The sequence below is a fragment of the Zophobas morio genome, unplaced genomic scaffold (assembly GCF_036711695.1).
Source record: "Zophobas morio isolate AGI-343-1 ecotype UQ-CSIRO unplaced genomic scaffold, CSIRO_AGI_Zmor_V1 ptg000544l, whole genome shotgun sequence".
Lineage (NCBI taxonomy): Eukaryota > Metazoa > Arthropoda > Insecta > Coleoptera > Tenebrionidae > Zophobas > Zophobas morio.
Window position 1 is genome coordinate 13120 of NW_026972647.1, and position 12898 is coordinate 26017.

General features: G+C 35.3%; 2 protein-coding genes across 3 annotated transcripts; one reads left to right on the plus strand and one right to left on the minus strand.

Moving 5' to 3' along the window:
- The first annotated feature begins 3940 nt into the window (after positions 1-3940).
- On the plus strand, positions 3941-9026 carry LOC135121268 (serine/threonine-protein kinase TNNI3K-like). Its single transcript, XM_064045585.1, has 24 exons — positions 3941-4002; positions 4244-4314; positions 4363-4437; positions 4498-4576; positions 4676-4763; positions 4820-4905; positions 4964-5034; positions 5089-5601; positions 5659-5707; positions 5775-5830; positions 5886-5959; positions 6017-6093; positions 6166-6284; positions 6431-6528; positions 6592-6685; positions 6747-6831; positions 7000-7099; positions 7152-7219; positions 7275-7379; positions 7622-7739; positions 7792-7899; positions 7952-8252; positions 8306-8391; positions 8894-9026. The coding sequence occupies exons 1-22, from the start codon at positions 3941-3943 to the stop codon at positions 8099-8101; spliced, it is 2346 nt and encodes a 781-aa protein (XP_063901655.1). The 3' UTR covers positions 8102-8252; positions 8306-8391; positions 8894-9026.
- Positions 9027-9079: 53 nt separating this feature from the next.
- LOC135121259 (uncharacterized) lies at positions 9080-12777 on the minus strand. 2 transcript variants are annotated; one of them, XR_010278905.1, is made up of 11 exons: positions 12689-12777; positions 12331-12618; positions 12205-12257; positions 12075-12136; positions 11537-11625; positions 10240-10380; positions 9853-9934; positions 9562-9678; positions 9442-9509; positions 9238-9312; positions 9080-9186 (listed from the first exon to the last, which is right to left on the minus strand). XR_010278905.1 is itself a non-coding variant. In XM_064045569.1 (11 exons), the coding sequence occupies exons 2-11, from the start codon at positions 12357-12359 to the stop codon at positions 9157-9159; spliced, it is 777 nt and encodes a 258-aa protein (XP_063901639.1). In that variant the 5' UTR covers positions 12360-12618; positions 12689-12777; the 3' UTR covers positions 9080-9156. The 2 variants fall into 2 exon arrangements, 1 of the variants encoding a protein (XP_063901639.1); XM_064045569.1 differs by having other exon boundaries at positions 9411-9509.
- Between the last annotated feature and the right edge of the window lie 121 nt (positions 12778-12898).

Here is a 12898-nt window from a genome sequence, read left to right on the forward strand (position 1 = left end):
TGACCTCTCTTTGGAATCTTCTAACTTCCTTATATTCCAACTTGATTTTTTTTTTTCGACCTAACTTCTTGGGGTGAAACCTTGTACTTTTTTTTTACTATAATAGTGCAGCTTAAAAGTTGTAGCAAGATCACCTATTATCTCCCGAGCAAGTAACTTTAATTTGTTCGATTTCGCTATCCCCATCGTCTGGCAAGATGTTGCTTTCTGAGGTCCCAACCAAAGTTAAGACTAAAATTTTTTATACTTGTTATTGCTTAAAATTAACATACTTGAGTTATTCCGAGAAAATATAAATAGTATGACGCAAAGAAACAAAGCAGAAAAAAGGTATATATATTGCAATTCCATATGAAATTAACTTTCAATAACTTTTCGTAGCTTTAAAGATGTCCGCGCCAAATATTAACTATCGTGGTTATTATCTTCAAATAAAGTACTGCCCTGTTTAAATTTTGAAGCTACGTGTGACCGGCGCTTATATTTTCCAACAATCGCCCTAACTAAGAGGCTCTAATTACTCTCTTACTGCTAGAACTCGTTACCTTAATTTCCTGTTCCGTCAGGGCGTACATATTCAGCGTAAATGGCTTTTCCAGGTGTTTGCTGAACTCTCCTAAACTCTCGAATTTAGTTGTAAATCTCAGGTTTCCCGGAGTTTTCATAACTTACTGGAAGGCGGTTAAGGGACGTTTCAAAAAGGCGATGGCTTAAATATAAAGATATTATTCTAAGGCTTTTTCTGTATGGTGCAGTGCAGTGCGTCGCGGAATACTGTTCGGTCGTTTTGGGAACAAGAAACTACTATTTCTGGCAACCCTTACACAAAAAAAACAAAAGCTTATGTCATAATGCGGTGAACTGCATTGTACATGCAACCTTCGTTTTTAGCACAACAAATTCTTGCTGATGCATTGCAATAGACGTCGGAGCGCATAGATTGCCAGCTTCTACGTAATTTACGTACCCCTTTCCACATTAGCCAACTCAAGGCGCTACCGCCATAAAAGGTCAAAGGCATCTGATAACAGTACGGTTTTATTATAATAAAAAGCGCTTTACTCATCTTTGCATTAGAAATGAGACCTCATTAACGGTCCTAACCCGCAAGCACGTCGTAATAACCTGAGATACAAAAGAAGTGGGTAGAATAACTTTGAAAAATGATGAGTAATCGTCCTATTGCCAACGTACAGGGTGAACTACATGTAAATCGGTCGGAAGAGACATGTCTCACTACACTCTTACTTCATCTCTCAGTGCTAATAGGAGCGGCTACCTATACGTTAAGTTTAGCTTGTTTTTAAATAGAGATTTAGGGAATTATTAAGGCTAGGCCAGGAAGGCTATAGAGAGTGCAACTTAGGGGAGAAACCATAAAGTCATACTTAGGCGAACGCATTAATACAGAAAATGATAGCCCTCGATGCCATCTTAAAGTTGAAGACAAGAGTACTAATCACATGCTAGATGAGACGGGGGAGTTGCGAGTGGTTAAATGTTTCCGCAAAAAGTTAAGCTGCTACTTCGATGAGGTGTTGCATGCCTTAACGGTAGCCTTGCCTGCCGCTGACAAGCCGCTAATGGACCATCAGTTTATGTGCACTTACACATCACAGTTTAATATTATTAAAATAGTTGCCATTTTTACAATGCTGTAGGAAGGTCTCGGGGGCCACCACCAAGTTGACGAGGCATAAGGATTGATTTACAGCTACCAACAGACCATGTTTATACAATTTTTGGTTATGCTAACAGTGCCAATGCCTTTCGCTGATTCTCTTAAGTATTTTATTTGTGACGAGTAAGGCTATTTAGAGGTGAATTTAACTCCGAAGGCGTGCTAATGGTAGTTGGGAGGCAGCTCTAACGGCAAAATAATTAACAAAGAATGCAAGCTTGTCCTGCTCGCCCTCAGTCACAATGTCGCCGTGACCAGCAAATTAATTTTCAGTACGAAGAACACATGGTGTTTCAACGCTAACCTATAGTTTTTTAGCTCTTAAGTTGGAATCACGCACAATATGCCGAGTTTTCCTTACTTTTGTCGCTTACGCTCATACCTCTCCTGTACACATTTAGTTACCAGCACTAACTTGTCCATTATGTGTTAAGCAGTTTATACCCTTTTTGGGAACAAATTCTGAAGTCAGAGGGGTTAAAGTTTATAGTATTGATAAAAAATAACAGTAGAGCTTATAATTATAAGTAATAATAAACAGGAATACTGCATGCATCAAAAATTCCTAATGGTTTAGTAATATTCCTGTAAATAATTAATATACATACGGCAGATCCTTAGTAACACTGAAGGAGTTAAGTACTTACTACTTGTTTATTTTAAGTGAACCTTTTTATATACTTGCAGTTAAAAGTTTAAAACAATTTTTAAGGTTAACAAAAACTGCCTAAAAATGGAAATTGCATTGAAATGATGAATCTTTTTTTTAACACGCCAACACAGTAGCTATAAGTTAAAAACTTGGTAGCAAGGTTTTTATAAACTAGATTAAAGCGTAAGCTGAGGCAACTAAAATAATAGTTTTGATAAATTTTTTTAAGTAAAAACCCCATTCGCGTAGACTCTCAACCTGGCCGTAGCGCCTATAACTAGCGAATTTCGTGTATAGTACAGGGTACTGTTGGTGAATCATGACCGGGTTTGAGTTAAGCGTACTGTTTTGTGCTGTTGCGCTTGGTTCGGCTCGGTTTGACCTCAGAATTGGTAGTGCTACTTCCTATATAGGCTCGCCCTATGTAGGCTACTGGTACTATTGGTAAAGAGTGCTTCTAAGTAGTATATATACTACATTGAGTGCGGTGAGCCCACAATAAAGTGGTTAAAAAAAGATGTAGCAATTAAGTAAACTATTGGAAAACTACACTAAGGAGACAGGGGTGAGAGGCGTGCAAGCTTACTAAATTATAATGAAACTCGTAAGAAAACTCCGGCATTTTTCTTAAACTTAGAAGTATGCAACCCTTCTCTAAATTGCTAACTTGCATCCCAGAGATGAACACCGAGGGTCAGCCTACAAGGCGGAAAGAAGGGATAACGAGTACTAGAGGAAATACTCTGCTTTACTAAAAAAACTTCAATAAATATACCTTAAAAGTTTAATTTTAAAAAATGTTACTAAATTTGAAGTGTTTTAACTTAAAGTAGCAAAATAGTATATATTAACTTATTTTTTAAATTTCATGTTATATAATAAATTATGTAACCACAATTTATGTCAATTACTAATTTGCAGTCGTTAGAATATCTTACTGGTTCCTATTTAAATGCAAATTAAGCCTTGAAGACCTTTTATTGAAACAAAAGGTGGAATATCCTACTAAATGGCGCTCAATTTTACTACAACAATTTAACTAAATACCTTGATTTTTTCTCTCTTGAGGTTTGTTAGCGCCCACTCTTTGGAGTGTTGGGAAACCTTACAAACGTAGTTTTTAAAAAAAAAATTCATGTCAACCTAAAAAGAGTAATATCTTTTATATTAAGTGAACAGCCTTCAAATCATTGGAAAAAAATCCATAAATCAAAAACTGACAAATAGGGCAAATTACTGTGGGGCTAACGACCTCAATAGTTATAGGATGCTTAAATTTTATTATTCTTACCTCTTAAGTTGTACAGAGATGGCCATTTTTAAAAGAATAAAAAATTACCATAACAAGAAATTCGACACGTTAATAGGTAGTCAACCTATTACAAATGTTTTAAAAGGCGTTGTAGAACGCAGTACACCACCAAAATTTCGCTGATTGGTATTACATGATGGATAATGCTTTTGAAAAAAGGGAGTATATAACCAAAGTTCAGGACGAAGTAAAGCCTCTATAGCGGCCCTCTTAAGAGCATTTAGATTGGGGTTTGGATTGAACGTCTTTACTGAGTTCTGTTAGCTTGTAGTATTAGATATCATAAATATGCAAAATGGGCGCTTACACATCACGGCCGGCCACACTAGTTGTCGACTTTTGGAGAGATGAATGGAGGCGAGTTTATGTGTTACTAAAAACTTCTATTCTAAATTATTATTATTCCTCTTTGAATATTTGCTTTATTGTTTCCATTTTTTAATTTATAATAGAAAGCGGTACGTCAACTTTATAAATGTTTTATCTAAATATTTAGAAGTTATTAAAGATGAAACGCTCCCTCCTTTGTTAAAAGCTTGCTTGTAAACATAACTTAATGTTCGTTTAAAGAGATTTCATAATTTTGACTATTTACTAGAACAAATGAGCTTGCAAAAGCCAAATATTTACTAACAGAGAATGATTTATCATATAAAACTCCTGTTTCAGGTTAAATTATATTATATTTTTTAATCAAAAATTTAACTATAAGTTTAGGTCTAACGCCTTTACATGTGTGCGCTATTACAGGGAGTTATGAATGCGCTCAATACTTTATACAGAAATTCTCAGGTTTTAAATAGAAGCTTTTGAGATATGCTCTTTATTCTTTTCATTTGTATACCTGGTAAGGTGATGTCCCCTTATTAACAAGAAATGGTGTTTCGGCTCTGCACCTTGCCTGTTTTTACGATCAAGAGCCCATTGTTCAGTAAATTTCACTAATTATCTTCTGCTATTTCTTTATTATCAAACGTGGCATATCTTTTATGAAAGAACCATCACTTTTTAATATATATAAATTTAACAGACTGCTTATTCCTTTCTTGAAGGGCACTATTTCCCCAGAGAACGGCATCACTGCGTTACATTTGTGCTGTTGGATAGGAAACATAAAGGCATATTTTTTAATACTTACAAAACTTTCTTTATATATACTTTAAGTGAAAAATAGCTTGTGAAATTGTTACTTAAAAGTGGGGTCCACGTCGACTTAAGCGATTCGCAAGGCTTCACGCCTCTTCATATTGCCTGTCATCGGTACCAACTGCTCTTCTAATTATTCTTTTATTAGTTATTTACCGTTAATAAAATAAAGCGGTTTTGACCCGATCGTTAAACTTCTACTTTCTTGTGGTGCCTGCCCTTCCGCCGTCTCAGCTAACTTGGGTACTTTTTCAATTCCGTTTTATATATGTGATGCTCATGCTATTTTAACACGAGATACACCTCTTCACTTGTCCTGTTACGAGCATCATCACATAGTGTGTGCGCTGCTTCTCTCTCTCAACGGCTTCTTTTTTGAAACGAAAAGCCCTACAGCTGTTTGTGAAATTAGCCAACGGAAAAGCACAGAATCCATTATTATAAATAGAAGGTCGGACAGCCATGTGAACGCTCTTCCTGAGGCAAAATCTCATCCTGTTTCTGTGCTTCTTGACGACTTCAACTCGAACCAAAAAGACCAAAAAAATATCTTATCTCCTGAAGACGATACAAATAAATTTCTAGCGACTCTTGTCAAAAGGTCAGGGTCCTTTTCTACGGGGTCGGCCAGACGGAAAAGCCAGAATGAAGAAGCTTTCATCGACTTTCCTTTATGGGAGATCAAGAAAGCTCCTCAGGGGGCTCCCTCTCCCGTGGACGTTAATGCGCAGGACAAGGAGCTGAACACACCGCTTCATTTTTGCAGCAGAAAAGGCTTCAAAACTATTGCCGCCTGGTTACTTGCTGCTGGTGTCCATTACGTACCAGTTGTCTGTTCTTGAATATATAAACCTTTATTTCTGCTAGGGGCAGATCCTTCCGTCGTCAATGTGTATGGGGACACACCCCTCCACAGGTGTCTCTTTCTTACTTCTTACGTACTTCCAGTTATTTGTTTTTTTTACTTCTCTATATACATTTAGTGCTTGTTATGGTAGGCAGTTTGAACTGGTTTATATGCTCCTTCTAAGCTCGAGTGGTATGATGATTTTTTTAACAGTAAAACTTTTATTGCGTGAAAAAAATACGATTAGGTGAAATAAATATGAGCCGGTTTAATATTTTCTCCGAGTCTCCCTTACATGCTGCTTGCACCTCTGGCGCTTCGGTTTTTAATACTAATACTATTTCAAGTTGTTAGGTTTGAAAATATAACAAATGAAAGGATCGGATAGTGCGACTCCTTATAAGCCGCCCGTCTCTAAACGTTAATATTCAAGGGCCGGATGGCCACACTGCTCTGTACTGCTACTCAATTTTATTTAGAAGTAATACCATTATTATGTAACGCAAAACACGTGGTTTCTTTTGAAGCCACTCTGCTTGTTGGAATGGCCACGTCAACACAACATTACTTCTATTGGAGCACGGCGCTGATATCAGTAAGACAACTTTTGATGGCAGCTCTCCTATGAAATGGGCTTACACAAAAGGTGGCATCTCTATATGTAAATCGTTTACACTTCCTCACGTGCCTTATTTGGTGTACGCGCCCCGTCCATAATTTTTCTTATATAAAGTAAAATATTGAGTATTATCCTGTCGTTAATTATTATTACTATGCCTAATTTTACTGTAGGCCACGACGACATAGTGGAACTCCTTCAAACTTATTCTGGTGATCGAGAATTGTTCCCGATCCCTTCGCCCTTGGGTAAAGTTCGAGCCATCACTCAAGTAACGCATAACGACCACCGCTATAAAGTTTGTTTATACACATTTGCGTATTCCGGTTGACAGGGAAAAGTAGAAATAGTAAAACTCCGTAATTTTCTAAATAAAGACTTAAAAGTCGACGGCAAAGGCATCACCTTTCTGGAAGCCATAGGAAACGGTCTGTAAACAAGAAGCTTCAAGTTTTTCTACTTCTATTTTCTTTCCATTATAAACTGCAGGATCATTCGGGAAAGTATATAAGGCCGAATTTTTAGGAAAGATTGTTGCCGTTAAGAGACTTTATTCTCACTCTATTCGAGGACGGTAAATATAACATTCCATAATTTTATGTGATAACAATTGATGAGTATATATTACACGTGACGCGTGCATTTAACATGCTTTCACGCTGCCCCCTTTTTTACTTATCGTATTAATGAGTAAATAATTGCTAAGCAATTATTTTTAAATGTTTCTATATACAATATGCAGCTCAGACGTGGATATGTTTGTCAAAGAAGTAAGTATACTCTGCTCGCTAAACCATGTGAACATCATTAAATTCTTTGGCGCCTGCACCACGGACCCTACGGTTGTCTTTTGTTATAGTATTGTATTAATCTTCATTTACTCATACTTTGCAGCAATTTTGCATTCTGACGGAATATTGCGCTAATGGAAGCCTGCATGACACTTTACACGTTGAGCACGTGTATTTTTTTCCATATATTTATTATAGACTCCTAGCAAATAAATTATATAATAAGATTTTTTGGGATGCCCAAGAAACTTTCTATAATATTGGGAGTTGCAAAGGGAATGAAGTATTTGCACACCTTGCCTGTCCCCATCATACACAGAGACTTGAATAGGTACTAAATATTGGAGGGTTTCTGATCTTCTTTTATTATCTGTTAATAATACTCTAGTTCTTAGCTTTTCTTATTATTTGCTAACATTAGTTTTAGTATAATTGTTTAAAACTTAAGATATATTTCTTTTGGTTATTTTTATTTGCGTAACATATTTTCGGCGCTATTCTCATTCAGCTATTCTTTTTGTTATTATTTTATTATGTTATGCTGTATTATAGTATATTAATAACTTTACATAGTTTCAATATATTGCTGAAGAGAAACTACGAGCCGGTTATTGCTGATTTTGGAGAGGCTCGTTATTTGGACACCAATAATGGCGGTACATCCTTTAAAGAACTGACTCGGCAGCCCGGAGTATGTCACTATGCTTACAACGCGTTATTGCTACTGATCAATCGTTTACTAGAACCTGAGGTGGATGGCCCCTGAGGTGTTTGCTCAGAGCAGTAAGTACACCCTCAAAGCAGACGTCTTCAGCTTCGCCTTGTGCGTATGGGAGCTTCTCGCACTTCAGGTACATCTTTAGGCATGTGCCTGGGTCCGTTCCTAAGCGGTTCCGGCTGTAGGTCCCCTTCCGTCAGTTGCAGCCGGCGGCAGCAGGAGCAGCCATGGCTTACCACCACCACCGTCCGGCCATTCCGAAGTCCTGTCCGGCGTATCTTTCTGTGTTACTAAGGCAGGCTTGGGAATCTTCTATAGGAAAGAATTACTTATGAGCCTTTGATAGAAGTTTAATGACATGATTTTGTTATAATATTTGGTACCAGACGAAATTTGCACAAACTACTAACGTTATCTTTTAAGTAAATTAATTACTGTGTACTTTATAAATTAGTATTTTCTTTCTGAGAATAACTGAGGAAAACTGTAAATGTTTCAAGTGTTTTATAGAAATGCAACCTTGTATCCTATTTTTATAGATAAGAGACCCAACTTTTCTGAGGTGTGCGCTTGGTTAGAGGCCCATATGAATGAAAAAGAAATTCACGACGCAGATATTTCCCTCGTACTATATATATATATATAATATATTATCTACTGGCTTGACTGTACCGGTGGGTGTTGCTCGTATGGTTTCTTTCCGTTGTGCACGTATTGGAGGGAGAGTGATAGTTGTACACGCATCCGAATGTGCATCATGCTAAGTGCTACGGCTTTCATTACTATGGCGAATACTATGCACCCATTACCGCCGCCACTACATTGACAATGTAGTAAATATTGGCCGTCACCGGAACACCTCGTGCTTATATCCGTAATTAATCAAATACTCTGCTTGCAAGGCGCTTGTCTGTTATATTTAAGTTGGGCGAGTGTTCCAAAAACATGTGAAAAGCATTAACAAATTATTTAGACAACCGACTTTAACAGTACTCTAATAAATCAGTGCAGGATTGGGATACTACTAAAGCGATGGTTCTTAGCTATGTCTTACTTTGACGTTGTGGTGTTTATAGATTGCACTAGATTATTTGTCTACTATATAACGTGTTTATGAATAACTGCAGGGAATAATCATGTTGAAGGAAAGGCTCAAAAATGAAAAAATAATGAATGCGGTCCCGTATGGAATGGAAATAGACAAAAGAGGATACGTGTGCGGACTCTCACGGAATTGAAAAAGTTTCCATATAAATTATATGTAGCAAGTTTAATATGGAAATGGTTAAAAAGTAGATTTTAGAAAAACTATGTGTATAACATCTTAGACATTTATTAAATCTTATTACTTTTATAAGATAACGGGGGTCTGTTACCGAGATTCTTTTTTTTAAAGTCTAAACATTTTAGCCTTTTCCGTCTTCATAAAAAATTTCAGTAAAATAGTTATTAATATCTAGTAAAGCACAACCAGAGCATCCAACTCGAAAGAAAGTCGTATGAGCTGATAATGGTCTTTTTCAATAGAATCTAGAGAACTTAATATCTGAAAGATTATAAGAATTTAGATAACGTATAACAATAATAAATATCTACGCGAACCAACTGTTCAACTTATATATACTACGAAAAGTTAATAACTACATTCAATAGTGAATGAGAATGTGTGGACAACTTGCGAGCCAGCTCTTCGATCCCCAGGGTTCGAGGGGAAGTTTTAGTAGACCAAGGCTCAAGAGTTATCTATATAGAGAGCAATAACAAGAGTTTAAAAATAATTATAATAATCACACACCGTAAATTTGCTATTAAACTGGTCCATAAGCGCGTAACAATCTTTAATTAAAGTTGTTAAGTTATTAATATTATCCTTCAGAAGGTTGGTATTCTCACACAAACAAGATGATTGGCCCTTTTACCAATAGAAACATATATTAACTTTGGTTGTAATACTTGAAGTTGGTATTAAGCCACGGGCCCATTAAAAAGAGCCCAACTCATATGCTCCTCCGCCCACACAACAGCGGTAAGTGCGGGATAGGCAAGGGCTTGTGTTTGTAATATATATAGTAATTAATGTCTATACACAGGAAGAGATATTCTCTAATTTTAGTTTAAGATCATGCATGTTCCTTCTGATACTGTTCAGCATTTCCTCTAACTGTGATCTTTTATTAGAATAGTTAATAGAATATATGAATATCCTGAACAAGAATTTACAGTAACAGAAATATTAACAGCACTAAGTAAGCAAGTGGCTCACGTGTATGATTTAGACAATTAGCAAATTTTAATTGCAATAATAATTTATATGTAATAAATGTTAAGCGGCACAAGAAATTCTAAGACCAAACAGAAATAACTATGTACAGGATAAAAGCACAATTTTTTTCCCCACCAAATGGAGAGAAATGGAAAAGTACCACCAGAAATAACATAAAAACAAGAGTCATTAAACTTTTCAGCTTTTTACTTTGAAATTATATTTGAAGGAAGGTCTCTACGAACATCAAGGGGCAGAAAATTCACGTCTGAAGCGAATATCTCGGAGGCTCCTCGATGATGCCCAAGAGCGTCTAGGAAGACACAGCAGGAGCGTACTTTCTCTTCCAAACTAATAAAAATAAGATACAATTATAATTGTATAGTGGCGAGTATATACATATATAATAAATAATCATGATAGATTTAACATAAAAGAAATATACGCAAATGTATAAGTATTAGATACGAGCAAACGCCTCAGCATTTGAGAATGATATTATCATTAAACGAGTATTAATACTCTACTTGTAGCATTCGAAAACCGTGCAGAGCCTGCTAATGCTGTACAATACTTACAGTTTCTTTTATCTCAACGGAATCACAACTTTAAAAAGGCCAGCTGTATCGGTTATGATAGCGCTACACTAAGCAAGTCCCGCTCCATTATAAAGCAAGACAACACTATTTTCTGTATCAACTCGTAGCCTATACGCAACTCCCATGCCACATTAAAACTCCAAGCAAGTATAACTTAATGCCGCCGCTTGGTCTGAGCCCTGCGCCGAATGGCGGGATTTGCACATTTCCTTAAAAAAGTATCATTGCTTGCTAAAGTAATTATTCCCTTCAAACTGTGATGTATTTATTTCCTTATAAAAAAGATTGGCTCGTTTATAACGCATAGCCACTGTTTAATGAGTTTGGTTATATTGATAATAAAGACTCGATATACGCCAACAAAACATGATCTCTAAAAAAAAGTTTCAGCAGTATATAATTGTGAACTTTAAAAGATCTTGTTCTAAAGTAAAAAAATTCATAATACATTTAAAAATAATGTCATGCCGTTTTTAAATTAAGTAATAACTAACAAATATAAATATATAATACTAAAAGAGGCTATATGGAAACGATATAACAGTAAAACAATATATATTATTTACAATTGTAAGCATACCAATAAGAAGGTAGCGTAAGGGTAAGTAATTAAGTTAGGCGGGCAGGCACTACTACGCCCTCGTGAAAAAATATTAACTTTCTACCTACGCAGCTTCTTATGAAACGGTTATCCACGGTCGTGGGAATTACGACGGAAAATCTAGGCTAAAAGTCCTTGCATAAGGGGTTCAGCAACAAAAAATAAAAAGCAAAAAGGGTAAAGAAAGCATTTTAACAAGAGAAGTTATACTTCTATGTAAGTAATTTAACTTAAAATAAAATAAAAAAAAGTATAACAATAACGTTCAGATATGGAATAGAAGTTAATCATATTAACATATAAGCACCCGTTAGCGGTAAATTCGGAAGAAATTTTTGCATACTGGCTTAAGTTATAAAATAAAAAAACTTGAGGCTTCGTTTCAGTAGTCGAACCCTTTAAAAGTTAACCAGCTTAAACTACAATTTATAATAAATTTAGACTTTTTATTTATCATAAAACCATAACTATCTTCAATACTAGTTAGTAGGAAAATAGACAAGCGGGAAATTTATATCTTAGAAGAACTATTTAGCTTTTTACAGGTTTATAATATTTTAAAGAGAGCAGAGAGATCAAACAATATATATTTCATAGTATAGTAAAGTAAAATCGCGAAAAAATAGTTCAAGCCCAATTAAAAAATGTGTGTAGATAACAAAACTAAATCGTTACTATTTACTAACCTAATAGAGTAAAAAGAACGATATTATTAAAATTGAAAAACAGGAACCAGAAGCGCGTAAAGAGAATAGAAGAGTAATAAAATAAATTTAATTTAAAAACAACATATAGAAGGGTAATTACAATTTAAAGAATTAAAATTAAAAATAAGTTCGGTGTACCTCTACGAAGGTAAAGTCATTTTCTTCGCAAAATCCTAAAGATGACAATAACTTCGTTAAACCTTTTAAAAAAAACGAGGAAAAAGTTCACTTATTTCGGCGGTTTATTGTTAAAAAATTAATTTTTTACGTAATATTTTTGCATTAAATGTTTCAAAAGGATCCGGATTTAAATCAAAAATTCTGTTTTTGAAATTTAGAGATGGGCGTGGTTAAAAGTAGTTTTAATAAAAACAAAAGTCGAATAAAAAGTCACTTGTTAAGAAGCCACTCCAACAAGGCCATCCTGGTAGTCCCATCTTTATAGATTACCTCCTCCGAGCAAACGTCCTGTACAAAGAAATAATCAGAAAAAAGCACACTTTTAAAACTTGCCTTTTTAAATTTTAAGCACGTCTTCGACTAAAGGACAATTAAGTTGTGAGAGATTGAGAACAGTGGAAGTGTAAAGTTCTTTAAGGTTCAAATCTTTGAAACCTGTACTTTCAAAATTCATGAGGTAAATTCCGTTGCATACAGTTTTCTCCTAGACGTAATTAAAGACCTATTATGTAGTGAAAGAAACGTTATTAATAAAAAACATTTTACTTGCATGAAAGAAGCAAAAACTTAGCTTATTTAATAACTAGGAAAAACCGTAATTATCGAGTACATCCACAATGCCGTATCACCAATTCTTATAAACCCAAATTCTAAACGATACGTAAGAAAAAATCATGATTTCATGGATGCTGGTAACACGCGATTTTTTCCTTATTTGGCATGGAATCAATTTTTTTTGTAATACTTTCCCAACCCTCTAACTCGCTTAGTCTTAATATGGA

Coding starts and splice junctions, on each gene's coding strand:
- LOC135121259 (XM_064045569.1), bottom strand. CDS start 12,359: ATGGCCTTGTTGGAGTGGCTTCTTAACAA. Junction 12,137..12,204: donor ATTTAATGCAAAAATATTAC/GTAAAAAATTAA, acceptor TTTTTTTAAAAG/GTTTAACGAAGTTATTGTCA. Junction 9,313..9,410: donor ATTCTCATTCACTATTGAAT/GTAGTTATTAAC, acceptor ATAATCTTTCAG/ATATTAAGTTCTCTAGATTC.
- LOC135121268 (XM_064045585.1), top strand. CDS start 3,941: ATGGGCGCTTACACATCACGGCCGGCCACACTAGTTGTCGACTTTTGG. Junction 4,577..4,675: donor GATCAAGAGCCCATTGTTCA/GTAAATTTCACT, acceptor TAAATTTAACAG/ACTGCTTATTCCTTTCTTGA. Junction 5,831..5,885: donor GCTCCTTCTAAGCTCGAGTG/GTATGATGATTT, acceptor AAATACGATTAG/GTGAAATAAATATGAGCCGG.